At 44.7% G+C, this 19,719-nt stretch overlaps 1 protein-coding gene across 1 annotated transcript in view; it reads left to right on the top strand.

Annotated features, from left to right (window-relative positions):
• MAN1A2 (mannosidase alpha class 1A member 2) overlaps positions 1–5,804 on the top strand; it is a 204,382-nt gene extending 198,578 nt beyond the window's left edge. Inside the window, 1 exon segment of the mRNA XM_047724606.1 lies at positions 1,278–5,804. Within this exon segment, the coding sequence (XP_047580562.1) occupies positions 1,278–1,410 (133 nt within the window). The 3' untranslated portion in view covers positions 1,411–5,804.
• Positions 5,805–19,719: the final 13,915 nt, after the last annotated feature.

Raw genomic sequence — 19,719 nt, 5'->3', positions numbered from 1 at the left:
AAAGGAATCATTATGTGGGACACTTTTGAATTTTCTCTCTTCTCTTTCAAGAAGTGATGAAATTAGAGCAAGCTTGACCCATCAGCCCGTATTTAACCAAGAAAAATGGGATTGCACAGAACATAGCGCTTCCGGATATGTTTGTGCCCAGAACTCCAAGAGCTTGTGCTTCCGGCCTCCCTACAGTAGACCCAGCAGTCTCTTGCTACCTCCAGCCAAGTCTGTTTTTTTCAGTTACAGCTTCTCCGCCCATAACGTGGTGAATGAATTCGAGTCAAGCAGGTCTCAAGGTCTAGGGTCAGGGAGGTTGGAAGCCCTGTTACTCTCCATTCCAGCTTTACCAGTTACAATGTTGCCTTAGTGCTGTCTGTTTTTACTCGGTCATCTAGGAACTGTAATGGTAATCAGAAAAGATATAAATATGCTATTTTTAAGATAAAGGAATTTCAGCAAAATCATTGTAAAGGAGTTCTTCACCAAATCCTAATGAGGAGTTAGAACCCAGATTTCCTGACTCTCTGGAGTTGGTTTTTTTATGCTCACCTTAAAAACCCCTTTAATAGAATTTAGATTGGAATATGCCCATCATTATAGGTAACAATTATTGTTTGTGTCAGCTCTATCACCGTGGCTTCCAGTGCCCATGGGGAGGTTGGGAATCCTTGCCTTCGAATACACAATGCTATTACCTATGGAGAGCAAGCACAAAATTCTTATAATCCATAGTGTTTCTGAAACCTTCATTAAACAATTTGCATTACCTACTGGAAAGACTACAAAAACTCCTAACGTACCAGTATATAAAAATCCCTGCTAGGTCCAGATAATATGCTAGTTATTTCCTTCAGTGTCTGTTAATAATTGCGAATTAATCACTTCACTTGCACTATGAGCTCTGTAAGCTGCCAAAGTAGATGATTGATCTTATGTGTGACTTTTAAAAGAATGTCTGTGAAAAATCACAAAGTGGTTTGTTCGTTCACGAGGGAGCCAACTTACAGCTTTGCTGTCTGATGTGCTTCCGACAGGTGTGTGGACTTTGTTAACTGTCTCACATCGGCAGTCCACGGGTGCATCTTACTGGATTTTCTTATGCACCTCACTATTCTAGAACATGTTGTTACTATGTTTTAGATTGTGTGAGTGAGTTTCATTCTGTGATGTGTTTTTCTTAGAGCTCTTCAGAATAGGCTTTTGGTTTCCTCTGCTGCGGTAACTAGCTCACTTGATCTTGTTGAACTCTAATTGAAGCTCATTTCTCTCCCTTTTATTTTCAGATACTTGTATCTGCTGTTCTCCAGTGATGACCTTTTACCTTTAGACCACTGGGTATTCAATACAGAGGCTCATCCTCTGCCTGTGTTACATTTAGCCAACACCACACTTTCAGGAAATCCTGCTGTTCGATGAAAGCAGCTCCAGAAAGACCATTCTCACCTGTGTTTTGTTTACATGGACCACTACAGAAATTAGTCTGGAGAGGGGGCTTTGGGAAACCTGGACCTCGTAAGTCACCATGGCAGGGTGAAACATGACTGTGCCCCACAGGACTTTTCAACTTGTAGATATCTCAACTTTGAAATGATTCCATTTTATACCTGACCAAAACATATTCTGGTATGTGTAAGACAAAGACCTGGTGTGCTTGGATTCGTAAAGAGATGGTCACAAGGGAAATTTTGCCTGTTATTACTATATTGTTTTAGAGTCCTGGAGTCTGGAGTCTGGACTGCCTAAGAATAAGCCAAGAATGTGGAGCACCTTGTGGGAGTGAGAAATGGCCTTGGGAACCAATTCTAAATGTGTTCCTTTCAAAGCGGAGCAGCTTTCAAATCAAATATTTACTTACCGGTTTTCCCCCTTTTCTCCATTTTTAATAATGGAAGGAACTAGAACAGACTAAGAACGGTGGAACAGCATCGAGAGCAATGAAGACTGGAAAAAGAAACCCGAGTACCTGTCCCTGTTTCAATTTTCAAGTTCCCCATTGGACGACCAGACTGGCAACCATTTCAGATCCCAGTGATCCCATTGAAATTTCCTGGTTAAATTTAATTTTCTCTGGGGGCACGATCTCACAAAGAATACTCTTCAAGTCTTTGTCTCCATATGGAATCATTGAAACTGGTATTTATCATAACCACTACTTAAGAGCCTGGGTTTGGGATTTTGTGCATGTTGATCAGTCTAGTGTTGGTAGCATGACCAAAAGTGGGGGTCGCTACAGTTTGTCGCCTTGAAACCTGTTCTAAGAGAAAGCCTTGGTTTTGTTGGGAGGAGACTTTTTTTTTTCCAAACCAGCAAATCTACCAAGTGAACTTTATCCACTCTAACGTTGTTATAAATTTAGTAAAATCCCTCAACTTAACGACTTTACGTGGCTTGGCAAAATTCACCATACTATTACACATAAATTTACCCAAATTTCTTTTACAACCTATTAAATCAAAAAACAAAATACAATGAAGCTTGCTTAAATGCTCTATCTGGAACGGTAACAGGGGATCCTTTATTTATTATCAGATGAGTGAGCTTTTCACAAATACTTTATGTAAAAAATGAAATTCAGCTTTTATTTTCTGCAAGGGTATTTATAGAAATCCAAAGAACAGCTTCAAAGTAATTTTTAATAGAAAAAAAATGTGGTATAATTAATCATATTAACTAAATTCGGGATATACCTAAGGCAGTTTCTCTTACCATCAATAGATTTTGCAGTGATACTTATTTTTAAAGAAATTACTATTTCTTTATATTTGGGGGGGAAGAACTTAAATTTTTTCAAGAACTGTATTGTAAGATAAGTATGCTTATAAATTTTCTGTCCCTTGAGTTTATGTCATGGTGCAAGACACTTTTTCTTCTTTACATTTAACACAAACAGCTTCCATTGACAATAAAAGTTGGGAGCAGTGTAACTAGTCTAATATTTACTCTGAATTTGGAGATTTCATGAAACAGTGTTTAGGGACGAAGCCCACCTTGGAAATCTGAAGACATATTTTCTTATTTTGATAGCTTTTCTGTGTAACCTTTTAGGATGTACTAGATTTAAATTGGAGAAAAGATTTAATAAATTAGTATAATTATTTTCTAAGAGTGATCATCTTATGCCACCAAGAGTCAAACAATTCTCACGATTTAGGAGATGACCCGTAAGTGGTAAATGTCCCTTTTTCTCAGTATATCTATAAAATAAGGATGTGGAGTCAATGCATTATTTATGTTTTTAAGAGAGTTAAATTTTAGCACACATTTTTAAATTATATCTTTTACTATTTGAAAGACTGAAATTTTTAAATGAGAAGGGTAGATGACTAACTTGAGAAAGGGAGAGTATTTTTTTCTCAAAATGTGTTGGCCTTCCTCCTAAAAATAGCACAAGTCCACTTACGAGTCCCTAAAAAGTGTGAACAACTTGAGGTAGCAAACAGCCACTGGGCGCCTGGCGGGGAGCCCACCCACACTTTGTTCAGAAGTGTGCAGAGTAAAGGGGCCTCCTTGGGCTCCCAGGAGCCCCTCAAGGAAGGAGAAGAGAGAGCCGCCTCCCCGCCAGTGCTGGGTTTCTAGGTCTGGGCTGACTGGGGCTTAAGGGGGGTGGGGGGGAAGAGTTGCCAGAGCATGGCCAGTCCTCGCCCAAGCGAAAAGTCTGAGAGGGGCAGGGGATGGGTGTTCTCCACCGCCAGCTCCCTTCCCTGTGATGAGAGAAGACTAGCACTTCTCACAATGTTTCCATTATTTCTTTCTCTGAATACCAAAGGCAATTAAAGTCAGCTACAAATGACTTGCCAGTGTCATGTTTTGTTTTTTTTGTTTTTTTTTTTTTTAACAGATTTAAAAAATTATTTCCTGCAGGATCAACCCTTATCCCATATTCCACTTAGTTTCCAAGAGTATATTTACTTTCTACAGTCCCTTACCATCCTTTGCATTTTGTAGACCTATTACTCAGGTTAAAATACTTGTTACATGTATAAGACCTTCACAAAGAGCCTACAGATGCTCCTTTCCGGGTGCCTCTTCAGAGAGCTGACACCTCACTTTGTGCCTTTGGCACAAATGTGCTAAGTAGATAGATCAGTTGGTACATTAAAGAAAAGAAAAATAGAGGTGTTGAACACCCCCTCTACTTCCTGCATTTCTCTTTTACAATTTTAGAGTCATACTTTTTTGTTGAAACCGGTCTAAAGTTGTTTAAGCCAAGCAAATGCAGCCCTAACCAAAAAGTCATCTCTGCAGAAAAGTAAGACCCCAGTCAGAGGGTTCTTGTTTTCTGGTGGGTTGCATGTATGTACTGTTTTGTGTCTGACACCCACTTAACGCCTGTCTTTGAGCAGTTACTTGTATGTAAAAGTGAAGCCTGGATATTGGAGGAATGTGTTCCTTTTGTGGAAATGTCGGCTCTCATTTCTTTGTGATGTCAGCTAAGGCACCCCTGGGCTGCCCTTGGTAGATCTTAACCAAGCAGTTTGGAACTGTGACCATCGGCTTCTCATCTCCACTCTCTTTTGCCAAAGTCCTTGTCCAAGCTACAGATTTGTTGATAAGACTGTGCTTGCCATTCTCGTTACGCAGTTTTTCCTTCAGCCTGAATTTCTGTGAATGAATGCATGAATGAATGAGAGAATGAGTGAACAAACATGGAGTCCCTCGGCCTGTGCCAAGCGTCGTGCCAGGCACTCTCAAGCATTAGAACGTTTTGTGATTCCGCTGGCATTTTCTGTATAAGAGTAATTCATACCATTTTAAATGTTTTCCAGTATGAATTATGTCACAAAATCCTTAATTTTATATTTCGTTTAAATTAAAGAGGAAAAAAATGGTTTATAATATATTTTAAGCAATGTGTCACTATATAATACTAACAACTGTAATTGTAGTTAATAACTAAAGTCTCTTGAAAAATGTCAAAGAAATACTTCTGATGCAACATTGACTAAAATATTTACTTTAGAAATAACATTCTTATTTTGCTATATCTCTTTAATTATATAATCAAAAAATAATGTTTTATAGAAATGCTGGTTATTTTCTATTCAAAAAATTTTGTCACGTAAGTCATGGGTAAAATCTACAGTTGTAAATTGTTCTTGCTTTTCTGAGGGTCCTGGTCATGGTCCCGTGCTGTTTAATATAAAGAAAAATATACTAAAATATGTCTAAGTTCCAAATAACAGGTTTCTAGTAATCGTATTTTGAGTTCTTCTTTTTCATTAGGTCTCCTTTCCTTCAAATTCTCTAGCTCTTATTTTTTCCATTCTTTACATAGATATTATACATAAATACAATTATATACAGATTTTTAATATTGTCTGTGTTTGTTAACAAACACTAACAAACACAGTTGTTAACTAGTTTTGGCTACACAGATTCTAAGCAGAATGGTTGAGTAGCCAAATATGATCTGGAAATATTTTAATGTACTTTTCTGGTTCAAGAACACAGGTGAAGATGATCTTCTGTTACTTCAGCTCATTCAGGTCATGATGGAAACATTCTTTGATCTATAAAGGGTCAGCAAGCTTTTCTGTAAAGGGCCAGATAATAAAGACTTTAGACTTTGTGCACCATACAGTGGCCTAGCTCTACTACTTAGTTCTGCTATTGGAACATGAAAGCTGGTATAGATGATACGTAAATGAAGGGCTGTAGCTGTGTTCCAATAAATATTTATAAAAACATAGAGTGCTGGATTTGGCCCATGGGTCATAGTTGTTAACCTTTGATCCCAAGTTTAATTTCTGTAAGATCCTTATGTAATCTTTGATCTGCATCTTTTCTCTGAGTTACATTCATTTTCAAAGCAAAAAGACTGTGTGTGTGTATGATTGTATGGGTTTGTGTAACCTAAAGCTATGTATTTTGTTGTCTTGAAAGTAGATCTACTCTTGTGGCGTCTGTTCAGGTTTCAATCTGATATGACCATCGTGAAAGAGGCATTTGTTGTTGTTGCTGGTGGTGGTGTTTGGGGGGTGTGCTGTCAGCCAGTTTCCTTGCCTTGTCATTTAATGCTGTAGTTCCAGACACCCCATGTGATAAGGAGGGTCTCTGGTGTCAAAATATTGTAGTTTCTTCAAGTTGGGCCTGCTCATTGACCTTTGGACCAGGACTCTGGCTTGCTGGAGATGCAAGAGCTCCCCCCACCCCTTGAGGACTCTCAGGTCCCTCCAAGGGGAATATGATAATCTCTGACCTTTGTGCTGCAAAAGCCAATCTTGAAAAATTTGAAGCAACAGAAAATGGGTTACGTGCCTCACTTGCCATTTGGCAAGCCACTCTTCCTTTTTCAGACTGCAGAATGGTGCTGCCTGTTCCCTCTAGAACGGCCTAAATCTGAGTGCAGAGGAAAGATAAATCCAGAAGGAGAGTTCCCTTTTCTCTTACTGGATAACTTGCCTCAGATCCTTAACAAGTCCATTGCATTATTTCAGAATGTCAGTATGCCTCATATCTAAATGAAAGCATCCCTCAGCGTCAGTCTATTTCCATGACTGAGCAGCTCATCTCTTTTAAACTTTGCTTGAGCCCGGCAGTGCTCCTGAAATTACTCCCAAGTTACACGAAACCATAGTACTAGTATATACATTGCAGTGCACCAGCCACCATGACAGAGAGATATTTCACTAATGGGTTTATCAAATAGGCATTTAACTCTGGAAATTCTAGAGGAGGGGAAGCCTGTAGATGAGCTGCCTTTCTAGGTCCAGCCTGTGCAGAGTGCTTCAGTTCCATGGGTGTGAGTGTGAGCGCGCATGCACGCACACACACACACACACACACAGAAACCCACATCTATGCATGTTAATATGCACAGGGTTTTTATCGCAAATGTCTTGCTGCTACCGAATTCTACAGAATTCTACGGCAAATTGCTTTCCGGGACATTCCATGGAGAGAAGTTCAGCTCACTCTTGGGAAAAATTATTTGTTAGAAAACAAATTAGTTTTTGTTGGATTAATTAAATAAGGTATCCCCCATTTTAATTACTGGATTTGGAAATTGAAATGCCATTCCTCAATCTCACTGGTCTCAAATTCACTGATAAAATTTTTCCCTTAGTAAGAGGGGTGAGTATAACCCCCTAGATCGGTACCCACTGGCCGCTCTTGAACTGATTTCCAGTCATGTCCTCCATATGTAATTTTATAAATTAAAGGTAATATTGTATATTAAAGATCAAATAAAGATGTTCCTTAAGTGAAAGTCTGTTTACTCTTCATTCGTACCCACTGATGTCAACAGAGTTCAGTCTTCCTACTTGCGTGACAACTTTGGCTTTTATAGTAACTGGTAGTCTCCAGTCTCCTAGCTTCAGAGAGCATTTCTTTTGGTTCAGCTAATCGTTAACATTTATTGGTTTATTGATTTTTTTAAAAAAGATTTATTTGTTTTGGAGAGAGAGTGCATGTGGCGGGGAGGGGCTGAAGGAAAGAGAGAAATAGAGAATCTCAAGCAGACTCCCAGCTTGGGAGCCAGCCCAACGCAGGGCTCATTCCCAGGATCCTGAGATCATGACCTGAGCCCAAGCTGAGAGTTGGACACTCAACCGACTGAACTACCCAGGCGCCCCTGTAAGGGGTAGTTTTTACCCCATCTGATTTTGAGAACGGACAATCTTCCAGTGTTACCGTGCCTGGTACCGCTAAGATCCAGTCTGCTCTCTGAGGTCATCAAGTTTAAATGCTCCCTTAATCACTGGATCTCATTCCGTCACATTAAAATCTGACCTGATTCTTGAGCAAAGACGGGCTTTGGGGGGGCTTGAGGAATAGGATCAGCTAGACTATAGTGGTTTAATCTCTCGATACTGTAAAGACACAGGATATCTAAAACCCTGAGCCCATGTGGCATCAAATAAGGTAGGCAGTAAAACCTGAAACAACTAGTTTACAACCAGGGTCTCGTTCTTTCCAGCACAGTGGATTCAGCTTGATCAAAATTTCAAACAAGGAAATATACATTGTGGCCATATCAAATTCATTGCAGACTTACCCCTTCAAGAGCAACTAAAACAGGACCAGGTAAAAAAAGAGAAGGTCTCTGGGTAAGGTCTCTGGGACTGATAAAACCTGGGCCTCTGCCAGATACCTGAAATTTCCATCACAATTTATTAGGTTAGAAAGACTGTCACATGCAGATAACATTCATGTTAAGAGAATGGGTTTGTCATAGAAACATCATAGATGAGTGATTACTGGGGTAAGGGTGGGGGAAATGAAAATACTGGTCACAGGATCCAGACGTCTGTAAGGTAAGTTCTGGGGATGTAATGTACGAATGGTGATTACAGTTGACAGGTCTGTATTACATACTTGAACTTGCTGAGAAAGTAGATTTTAATGTTCTCATCACACACAAAAGGTATGTAAGATGGTGGGTATGTTAACTAAGTTTATTGTGCTGGTCATTGCACAATACATACTGCATATCAATCATAGGCAGCTAAGTTTGAACCCACTTATGCCATTTCTATCTGAGTAAAGCTGTTTTTTCTTTCTTTCAGATTTTATTTATTCATTTGACAGAGACAGTGAGAGAGGGAACACAAGCAGGGGGAGCAGCAGAGGGAGAGGGAGAAGTAGGCTTCCTGCTGAGAAGGGAGCCCGATGTGGGGCTCAATCCCAGGACCCTCGGATCATGACTTGAGCCAAAGGCAGACGCTCAACGACTGAGCCACCCAGGTGCCCCAGTAAAGCTGTTTTTTAAAAAGCATGGAACTCATATGCTTTTTTTAAAAAGCTTTACTGAGATGGAATTGCATAATGTGTAAGATGAGAGCATCTTGTTGGCCGACCTAACACAATTTTTTAAAATTTTGTGATAAAATATAACATAAAATGTGCTATTTTAACCAGTGTTAAGGGTACAGTGCCTTGGCCTTAATAGTTACATTAACGATGTTATGTGAACATCACTATTTCCAAAACTTCCTCATCACTTCCAACACATCTCTGTAACCATTAAACCTGTTCTCCCTTCCCCGTCCAAAAATTTCAATTCTTAACAACCCAGAAAATCACAATTTTCTTGTTGGTAAAAAGAGTATAATATAAGATTTTCAGGAGAATTTTCACTTGAGAAAAATCCATGTGCCTGCTCTGGTACGAGCTCACAAATTCTGTTACTCTTTCTAATTATTTTTATTAGCAGATCAGAGTAATAATTTCTAAAGGAATAGAAAAAATTTTTAATGAAGAGGGGAAGGCATGGTTGCCTGGGTGGCTCTGTTGATTAAGAGTCTGACCTTTTTTTTTTTCCCCCACAATTTTATTTATTTATTTGACAGACACACAGCAAGAGCAGAGGGAGTGGGAGAGGGAGAAGCAGGCTTCCCACTGATCAGGGAGCCTGATGCAGGGCTCAATCCCAGGACTCTGGGATCATGACCTGAGCTGAAGGCAGATGCTTAACTGAGCCACCCAAGTACCCCAAGTGTCTGATTCTTGATCTCAGCTCAGGTCTTGATCTCAGGGTCATGAGTTCAAGCCTCGAGTTGTAGCATTATACTCCACTCAGGGTGTGGAGCCTACTTAAAAAAAAAAAAAAAAAAAAAAAAAAAGGTGGGGAAGGGCAGTTAGGGCCAGAAGAGACCCAAGAAAAACCATCTAGTTCTACCTCCTTATTTTATACATAAGGAAATTGAAACCAAAAGAGGGGTAAAATGAAGGCATTAGATAATCTTTAAGACGGTTTTCCAGTTTTATCATTCAGGATTCTATGAAATAAGCTTGTGCAGTTTTGTCATAAAAAATGTAATGACAACCAAATATGTTCATGATATATATGAACCAAGCAGTTTATTTATTTTAACCAAGCAGTTTAAAAACTATAGAAATAATTTTTTTTTTCCTAAAACACACAGCAAAAAATGTACACTGAACGTGGCCATTATCTTTGTGGGTTGAGAGTATAAGAATTCATTTTTTGATATTTGCTTCTTTTAAAAAAATACAAGCGGTTTTTTTTGTGTGTTTATTTGTTTTTTTTAATACCAGCATTTTTGAGGTGCAGTTTACATCAGGCTTTCCCACCGCAAGTGGGAAGTGGTGGTTGTTGAGTGAGGTTACAGAGGTATACAACACTCTCAGTCCATAAAGACCCAGCATGCCCACTTACAGTCAGCCTTCATTCCTATCCTGGCTTCTGACACCCGGTGATCTATGTTTGTCTTTATAGATTTGCCTTTCCTGGCTATCTCATATGCATGGCATCATTCACATGTGGTCTTTTGCACTTGGCTTCTTTAACCTAGCGCAACAAAGTTTTCAAGCCTGCGTGCTTGCTTGCTTGATTTATACTTTATCAGTGTTCCTTTTGATTGCTGGAAGTAACTTCATTGTATGGACATAACACTGTGTCTCCACTCACCAATGAATGAACACATGGATTGTCTCCCCTTTTGGCTATTGTGAATAATGCTGTTATGAATATTTTGCAGACAAGTCTTTGTGTGGACATAGTTTTTCATTTCTCTTGGATACGCACTTAGGAATGGAACTGGTGGGTAATATGGTAAAGTTATGTATAACTCTTTTTTTTTTTTAAAGATTTTATTGATTTATTGACAGAGAGAGATCACAAGCAGCAGAGAGGCAGGCAGAGAGAGAGGAAGGGAAGCAGGCTCCCTGCTGAGCAGAGAGCCCGATGCGGGACTCGATCCCAGGACCCTGAGATCATGACCTGAGCTGAAGGCAGCGGCTTAACCACTGAGCCACCCAGGCGCCCCATAACTCTTTAAGGCACTGCTAGATTGTCTTCAACACTGTTTTTACATTCCCACCAGCTTCTCAAGCTTCTCCAGATCCCCACCAACACTTGCTGTTCTCTTTCATTCCTTATAGCCGTTTGAGTGGGTGTGAAGTTGTCTCTCAGTGTCGTTTTAATTTGTATTTCCCTAGTGACTAATGAGTGAATATCTATGCTATTAGCCATTCCTGTATCTTTTGTAAAACGTCCATTCAAATATTTTGCCCACTTAAAAACTAGGATTGTTTATCTTATTGCATTGTAAGAGCTCTTTATATATTCCGTATTTATTTTCTTTAACATTGTGATTTGTCCTTTCATTTTTAAGGGTGTATTTTGAAATACAAAATATTTTGATTATGATAATGGGCAGTTTATCAAGATTTTCTTTTATGGATTGTCCTTTTGTTGCCTAATCCAAGGTTACAGAAACTTTAGATTTAACGTTTTCTTTTAAAAGTTTTATAATTTTAGCTCTGACATTTAGGTCTAGGATGCATTTGGAGTTAATTTCTCATGTATGGTAAGGGTCTAAAGTCACTGTTGCATGTGAGTAATTATCCTAGTACTATTTATTGAAAAGACTGCTCTTTCCCTATTAAATTGCTTGACACCTTTGTAAACTATCAATGGATCATAAATGTAAGATTTTATTACCGGATTCTTAATATTGGTTCCACTGATCTATGTCTTTCCTTGTGCCAGTACCACTTTCTGTTGATTAGTATTGCTTTAGGGCAGTGGTTCTCACTCAGGCTGCTTTTGCCCTACTTCCCCCAGGAGACATTTGGCAATATTAGAAGGTGTTTTTGGTTGTCATGACTGTGGGGGAGAGGGAGTGCTGCTGGCATAGTGGAGGGATGTCAGGGGCAGAGGTAGTATTCTTTCTTTCTTTCCCCCCCCCACCCATAATAGTTCACTCTTAAGTTTGTTTGCATATCTTATAATTTTTTATTGAAAAATGGACATTTTAAGGGTGCCTGGGTGGCTCAGTCAGTTAAGCACCCAACCCTTGATTTCAGCACAGGTGCGGATCTCAGGGTTATGGGATTGATCCCTGAATCAGGCTCTGCGCTCAGCCTGAAGTTGGCTTGTCCCTCCTGCTCTGCTCCTCTCTCCTACCTCTGTCCTCTCTCTCTCTCTCTCTCTCAAATAACTAAATAAAATCCTAGAACGAGAGAAAGAAAGGAAAAAATGGACATTTTAGGTAATATATTTTGTAGCAACTCTGGATTCTGCTCTGTTCTCTACCTGAGGAGGAGGTGCTTGTTGCTACTGCTGTTTTTATTTGTTCAATGATTTCCTTGGACTAATTGTGTGGAGATGATCTTTCCTGGCCACTTATGTTTCTGCTCAGTTTTGTATTTTTAAATCTTGTTTATATATATTTTTTATTTAAAAATTTTTTTTATTTATTGGAGAGGGAGAGGCAGAAGGAGAAGCAGATTCCCTGCTGAGCAGAGAGCCTGACCAGGGCTCCATCCCAGGACCCTGGGGTCATAACCTGAGCTGAAAGCAGATGCTTTACCCACTGAGCCACCCAGCGCTCCTAAATCTTGTTTGTATTTTTAGATCTGGCTTCCTGGAGTCATCTCTGTGTCAGCATAGCTTGGGGGTCGGTCAACAATTTGCATAACAAAAGTTGTCCTCAAATACCTTTAGCTGGTAAGGGTTTTCTACCCTTTGCCACCGGATCTGTGTGTGGGTTGGGGAACACATTCAACATTCAGGCAGTTGACAAGTCTTCCCTAGCTTTTTACCCTGGGCCCTTGTATGTGTGTTTTGCCTGTGTCACTCAGCCATGAATGTCCAGGGCTCCCTCTGGTCTCCCCTGAATGTGTGCTCTGCATGGCTTTTGTGCCCCTCCTTCCAGCCCGCTCGGGATGTGTGGCAAGCTATAGTATAGATTCCCTGGATCCATCTCCCTGGGACATTTCTGGCCAATGTGCCTGCCATCTTGTTGCTTGTCCCAACCAGAACCCAGACCTCAAGCTAGCAGGGTCACCTTTCCCATTCATTCGCCACTGAGGTGGCTTCTGTCTCTAACAATGCCCAAGGGCATGTTTTCTGCACACCAAATCAAGTGTCGGCTCCCAGCTTCCCCTGCCTCTGGTACAACTGGCACCCACATGGAGCCGGAAGGGAGCAGGAGCAGGACGCTGGACCAGAAAATTTGAATGTGATGCATAAGATAATTGGTATGGTTATTCCACACACATTTATCGAGCTTCTACCCACTGTTTCCAGAGCTCTAAAAAGCTTCAAAGATACATAAATCAAAATAAATAAATAGGGACGCCTGGGTGGCTCCCTATTGGTTGGTTAAGCAGCTACCTTCGGCTCGGGTCATGATCCCAGTGTCCTGTGATTGAGTCCCACATCAGGGTCCTTGCTCAGCAGGGAGTCTGCTGCTCTCTCTGCCGCTGCCTGCTACTCTGTCTGCCTGTGCTCGCTCGCTCTCTGTCTCTGACAAATAAATAAATAAAATCTTTTAAAAAATCAATCAATCAATCACCCTCATCTAGGGAGGGACTAAAATCACCTTCATCTAGGGAGGGACTTGGCCTGCTTAATATTATGACAAATGCTCCAGTAGAGGAAGTCATTGTGTGTTCTGTGTGGTAGGAGGAGCGTGTAGTCAAGCTTAGGACAGGCTTGGAGGGGAGAGGATGGTCAAGATCGTTTCTTCAGGTCACTGACATTTAAACTGAAGTGAAACTAAGGGGGAAAGGAGCTATCTGATTAGGCAAAGATAGCTGAAGAAGCCAGGGGGTATGATTTTTCAAAAGTGGGAAGATTAGCCTCGAACTTGAGAAAAGACATGCATATCCCAGAGACCCATAAAACCCATAAAACCTTCCTGTCCTGCAGTCCTTTTCAGACCCCGAGACTGCTCTGCACATGGCCCAGGATAGGCCCATGGGGACCCCCCCACCAAAGGTCCCGGCAGGGGCTCTCCCTTCTGAAAGCCTGGGTTCAGCCATCTGCAAGGAGAGAAAAAAAAGAAAAAAAAAATAATGTATTTAGGAAGTGGTTAAAGGACTCCCCCGGAAATAGCTTTCAAAAATATTCATCAAAACTTTGGATGACTCCAAACTAAAAGAGCGTGGGCAGGTTGTTTTGAAACAGTTCAGAGGTAGAAAGCCAGAAATGCACGCCACTAGAGGGCAGTCATCTCAATTTCTTTTCTTTTTATTCATTTGCTCTTCAGCTGGCTGGAGCTTGGGAGGCTGGGGCTGTGGTGAAACCTCTTGCTTATGTTTTTCAGTACACCTTAATGTTGGCTAACAGAGGATGCCACAGCTCCTGGCTGCAGGGCAAAGTGAGACTAAGGACTCGCTGGGACCTCCAGTGGCCCCGACACAGTCCCGCCAGCCCCGGAGCTCATGCCCCACCGACACCAAGCTCACCACGAAATGTTTGCCAAACAGAAGATAGATGTTGCCTGAAAAAACCTTTAACATTTCCCGCCAAATATGACCCCTCCCTTCCTTTAAGGCTTTGACCTAACAGGTACGAGTTATTGAAAGATGGGAAATATCTCCGATCAGAAGAGAGACCTAGAAAAATTCTAATTTGAACCCTACTAGTGATTTTAGCTCCCATAGGACACATTGCAGAATAGTATATGTAATGACCTTCTATAAGTCATATGATAATTGCTCACCATGTTTCTTATTTATACAACTCCACTTAACTCCTTTTGGAATTATTTTTTTCCTGAAACATTTGAGCATGTATGTGCCAAGAACGATGTCTGGCTCTGGAGATCCCACACCAACTCTAACGCGGGTGGATCTGCTGGGCTAGAAGAAGGTGCGCCAGAAAGGCAAAAAGCATGTTTTTCTAGCAAACCTGTGTACCCGCTGCCACCGGAGCTTGGAAGAGAGCATTTCTGGGGCGATGGGGGGGGGGGGGGGGGGGTGGTTTGCGAAGGAGGTCCGTGAGCAAGGAAGTGAATTTTCCTAAGCAAGGAGGAGGTCTGAGGGCAGGAATCCCACCCTTGGGAGTAGACAGGGCCGCAGGGAAGTGCAGAGGAACCCAAGCCACCCTAGTTCCCGCTCACAGAGAGGAAGCATTGGACTGAAGTTGGAAGAGGGAGAAGCTTATTGGATGTGGTAGGAGTCTGGCTGCAGCAAACAGGGAAAGGCATTCTAGGGAAAGGGAAGGTCGTATTTCAGACAAGGTCGTATTTAAGGCAAGGACGAGAGTGACTTTTCCAGCTACCAGACCTCCGAAGTGCGCTTGCCTGGTGGTCTGTGGCAGTGAGCATGGGGCTGACCCCACAGTTACCCTCCTGCCCATCACCTGAGACCTTCGATCTACTGCAAAGAGCTAGGCTTTTCCTCCAAGCCAGATGGAGCCCTGGATGACTGAGTGAGGGAGACGGGATGGCTCTATAGTTTTGAAGAGTCAGCCTGGATAACCCATCGTTGGGGACAGTTAAGAATCTACTGAAATAATCCTGGTGAGGAACCATGGCGACTCAGACCCGCAGGGAGGGCCGTGATTTGGTCAGTCTTCTGCAGGTGAAGCCAACATGATTTGTTCACTCGTTGGTGATGACGGTGAATGGGAGAAGTCAACGTCGGCTCATGTGACCTGAGCACCCAGCAGAATGGGGTTACCACTTACTGAATGGGAAAGCCGAAGATCTGGGATGCGCACACCGAGGCCTCTACTCTTGCGCACATGCAGTTCCTGCTGGACATGGAAGCGCGTGGGGAACGGGGAATGTAAATGGTGGGCAGCGGGAGCCTGGGGGTGGTGGTGGGGGCAGCGTGCAGTGCGGAACTTTGGTCCCCGTGCGTGGTGCACGCAGCGCCGGGTAGACGCGCTGAGCTCACCAAGGGCTGTGTGCTCACTGAGATCTCCGGGCTGGGGTCCCCGGGAAGCCCCGGGAGAGCCCGAGAGCAAGGGAACACCGCTGGTGAGACGCCACCCACCGCCCCCCCGGGCGGCTCTAGGAAAACCCAGGGCTGAGAACTGACCACGGGGCTCAGCAGCACGGAGATCATTGGTGACCTTGACAAAACCACGTCTGTGGGGGGGGGGGGGGGGGAACAAAAGCCAGCTCGGGGGTGGGGTCCAGACGAAGTGGGAGGGGAAGAGGAGGACACAGCGTCAACAACTTTTTAAAGGAGTTTTTGCTGCAGTGAGGAGCCTAAAAGCAGGAAGTAGCCAGACACAAGAGGGACAGGATCAGGGACAGATTTTCTTTGAGAAGGAGATACTGCGACTTGTTCGTGTTCCCACGGAAACATCCCCACAGAGGGAGACTCTGATGCAGCCAGGTTCTAGGTGGGCAACGGTTGTGCGGTCAGGGGCGCAGGAGGAGGCCGCAGCTTCCCTCCCAGGAGAAGGTGGAGTCCGGTCTTTGCGTGGGGAGCGCGGCAGGGGTGTCGGGCAATGTGGGCAGGAGACTGGGAGGCGAGGGCGGGTGGGGGCTGTCCTCTTCCTGCTTCTGTTCTCCCGGTGAGCCAGGACTGGAGGCCACTAGTCAGACTGGGGATGGGGAAGAAGGCGTGGGGATTTAAGGAGAAAGGAGACAAGAGAAAGCATAAGAAATAGTTTCACAGAGAAGGGGGAACATGGAAAGTTAGGGAAACCACCTCATTTTATCATCTATGGTAACAACTCCATCAGCTGGCTTCCATCAGTGCTCACACCCGCGACCATTTAAAATGCTGAGTGGAATTTTAAAAAGGAAAGAAAAATCACTTTTAAAAGCATTTGGGAACTGGAAGCCAGCAGGAGATCATCAGACCCAAATCTAGGAGGCGTGAAACCCTAAAATCAGGCCCACACTCAAGGCCGCCTTTGACCGCAGGGCATTTGGTGATAGGGAAGAAATAGCTGGGACACTCCTCCGCTGTGCTGGAGGGGGCATCAAATTCAGCTGCCCACCTGGGTTCCCTGTCCTTCGGGCTCCCCCTCAGTCCTCCACGCATCTGTGGGACACTGCTGGGCGCTGCCCTGAGCACGGAAGAGGCAGGATGAGGGCAAGGTCTCTCCTTACAACCCCAGGCTGGGGAGGGGCACCTCAGGCTGTCCTCTCTGAAGGTCCAGGAGAGAATACAACACGCAGGATGCTGGTTCATCCACTCCCCTCACAACCCCACATCCCCTGGGGAAGCAGAAAGCCCTGGGGCATCCCAAGGAGGAGGGGGAAGAAAAGCACAGGCTCAGGTGGAAGCAGGATCGGGGCCTTCCAGGTTCTGCCTTGTTGACCTCTGGGATCCGGGAGCTGGCAGGGGCACCCCAGGGTCTCATGTCTGACCTTGCACTTCAGAGGCTTTCTGTGCTCACAGGCCAGACTTCAGCAGGGCATGCAAAGCCCCTCCATGCCCACGCCACGGCTGCTCATTTTTCCAGCCTCTCACTCACCCTGCCCTGCCTCACCCCTCCCACTTTTACTGGCCCCAGAATGGGCAGTTCAGTGGGCTGACAGGGCAGGGAAATAGCCTGGGCCAGAGGAGCCAGAGGGCCCTGGAACGGACACAGGCAGTGTGTGCCTGGGGATGGAGGAGACGATGTGTGGAAGTGGGTATTGTGCGTGTGGAAGAGCATGAGGTATATATATGGTAAAGGGGGTTGTTGGCGGTGGGGGTGGGTGTCCAGGGCTGGTTCCTAACCCCCTGAACTGCCATGTCTCCTGACTGCAGTGAAGCTCAGGGTACAGGGCCCAACAAGAACGCCTTCACTCCTGCACCTAGTGAAGGGCATTTCCAGCCTGAAAGGATGAGGTCAAAGGCAGCCAACAACACCCCTGGCCTACACGGAGGGCCTGACGCAGCCCCTACTCCTTTTCCTCATCAAGGTAGGCAGACGTCCACGAAGAGCCACCTGATGTGGCTTTGGGCCTGTGTCCGTCAGTGTTTTTCCATGCAAGGACCAGGAGCTGACTCTGGCCACTTAAATGAAAGGATATTTTTGACAAGGATATGCAGGGACTCAGGCCACCTGCAGGAAGCTGGAGGCACAGGCTAGGACAGTGGGTGGGAACCAGGCATTCAGGAAGCCAGGGCTCTGAAACCCCCCAACAAGAGCCCCCTGGCAGACACAGCCCGCATTGTGGGGCCACCGCGACTCATTCTTCGTGACCCCTTGCTCTGGTACCCCATGAGGGGTTTGAAGTCTGTGTTTGGGGTAAATAGTGACGAGAGGTCCAGTGGCTCACTCTGACTAAGCAGGGAGAAGGAGCCTTGCCCACTGGGACTCACATCTCAAGGGATTCCCTAAAACTTGGAATGCCGTCTGGGTGTGGGGAGCAGCAACAATAGGAAAGACCAATAATCTTTTAAGTCAGACCCTGGAGTTTCAAACCCCAGGTCCGGTACGCACTCACTGTGTGACCACAGGCCACGGATCTACCATTCCGAAGGCGGTATCTTTGCATGTGAGAAATGGGATAATAATACACCTCTAAGAGGTTGGCCGTGGGGATCAAATAGCTTGTCCCACATGGCATCCCAAGGCCAGGCCGACGAGTCCCCGCCCCAGCCTTGCTCAACAGACTCCTCACCTCCTGAAGCTTTCCCAGGCCAGGGTGGCCGCCTCCCTCCTGTGGGGACAAGGAATCCCTCTGTCACTCACGCCCCTGTTATTCAGCTTGACAGTTATACCCTTGTATCCCATGGCCTTCTGAAATGAGGGGCACCCCGATAATCACATCACAGGCATCCTTTTGTGTAATCCTCACAACAAAGCACAAGGTAGGTGCTAGGGTCACTCCTGTGTTCAGATGAGGAAACTGAGACTCTGCCTAAGTAACTTCCCCGTGGTCCTCTGAGATGAGAGCGTGTACTGCTAACCACTAGATGGGACCACCTCGACGATGGCTGACAGAGCCTGCCTGTGGGCCCGGCTCCAGCCACCTTAGCTTACAGCACGAAGCCAACCTGCCCCCAGAGCCAGTGCCCACTGGGAAGGTGACAGGGACCCTGCCATTTCCTTCAGAGTTGGGTGGGCCCCTTCTTCCCCATCCTGGTCCAAGTGTGTGGCCAGGGCTAGAGGAGTCCTGCTGGAGCTCTGGGCTGCCCAGCCAAGAGCTCAGACACCCGGCTCAGACAGCCTCCTTTGGGGCCTGGAGGAAGGAGCAACAAAAGAGGAGCCTTCTAGAAGCTACACTGAACACAATGTGGTCCCCAGAGAGCTCTGGAAAGAGCAGAGGACCAGAGGCCTCCCAGGCACGTCAAGGATAACCTCTTGACAAGGGCAGCATGTGACACAAAGGCGTGCCATTTGCCCTGGGCATTCAGGGCCTGGTGCCCTTCAGCCCAAGTGCCCAGGAAAGGCAGCCCTGAGCCTGCAGGATGGAGGGAAGCAGGTCACACCTGGCTTCCGCGGGCATGGTTTCATTTTCCTCCTCTAATGAAATGTTTCTAAGAAACATAAAATGAAACATTCTAAGGGTTGGGTATTTTTCCACTTGGCAAACACCTGTGATTTATATAGCACAGGTTACTCCTCCCTTACTCTAGTCCTTTCCTTCTTCCTCCCCGGCGGCAGCCCAGTGCAGGTCAGGATGGGCTCAGCTCCAATGTGTTGTGGGGCCCCAGGGAGAGTGTCTGGAGAGGTCCGCCACCAGCGCCCTCAAGAGCCCACAGCAGGTGCTTGCTACCCAGCACAGTAGGCTGTAGAGTAAGATAGGGAGTCTTGTGTCTCTGTGGTCCCTCCAGGAGCCGGAAGATGCCAAAAGAGATCTCTCGGTTCCCAGCAATATCAGGAGAGCACAGGCTGCAAAGGACAAAGCCCCCCAGCACCATTTAGCCACAGGGCGACTGAAGCTTCCCTTAGCTCTCACCTTGGGCCTAAGAACCAACAGCCTCCACTTAAAAAGGAACTAGAATTTTTTAAAAATTTAACTTGAAGGGGTCCTGGAGTTTGTCATTGGAGACAATTTGCAAATAGGAAACAAACACACAAAAAAATGAGAGAGGAGAGAGAGAGAGAGGAAGATTTTGTCAAAT

Source organism: Lutra lutra, chromosome 4 (genome assembly GCF_902655055.1).
Source record: "Lutra lutra chromosome 4, mLutLut1.2, whole genome shotgun sequence".
Taxonomy (NCBI): Eukaryota; Metazoa; Chordata; class Mammalia; order Carnivora; family Mustelidae; genus Lutra; species Lutra lutra.
This window is presented reverse-complemented; position numbering and strand designations above follow the sequence as displayed.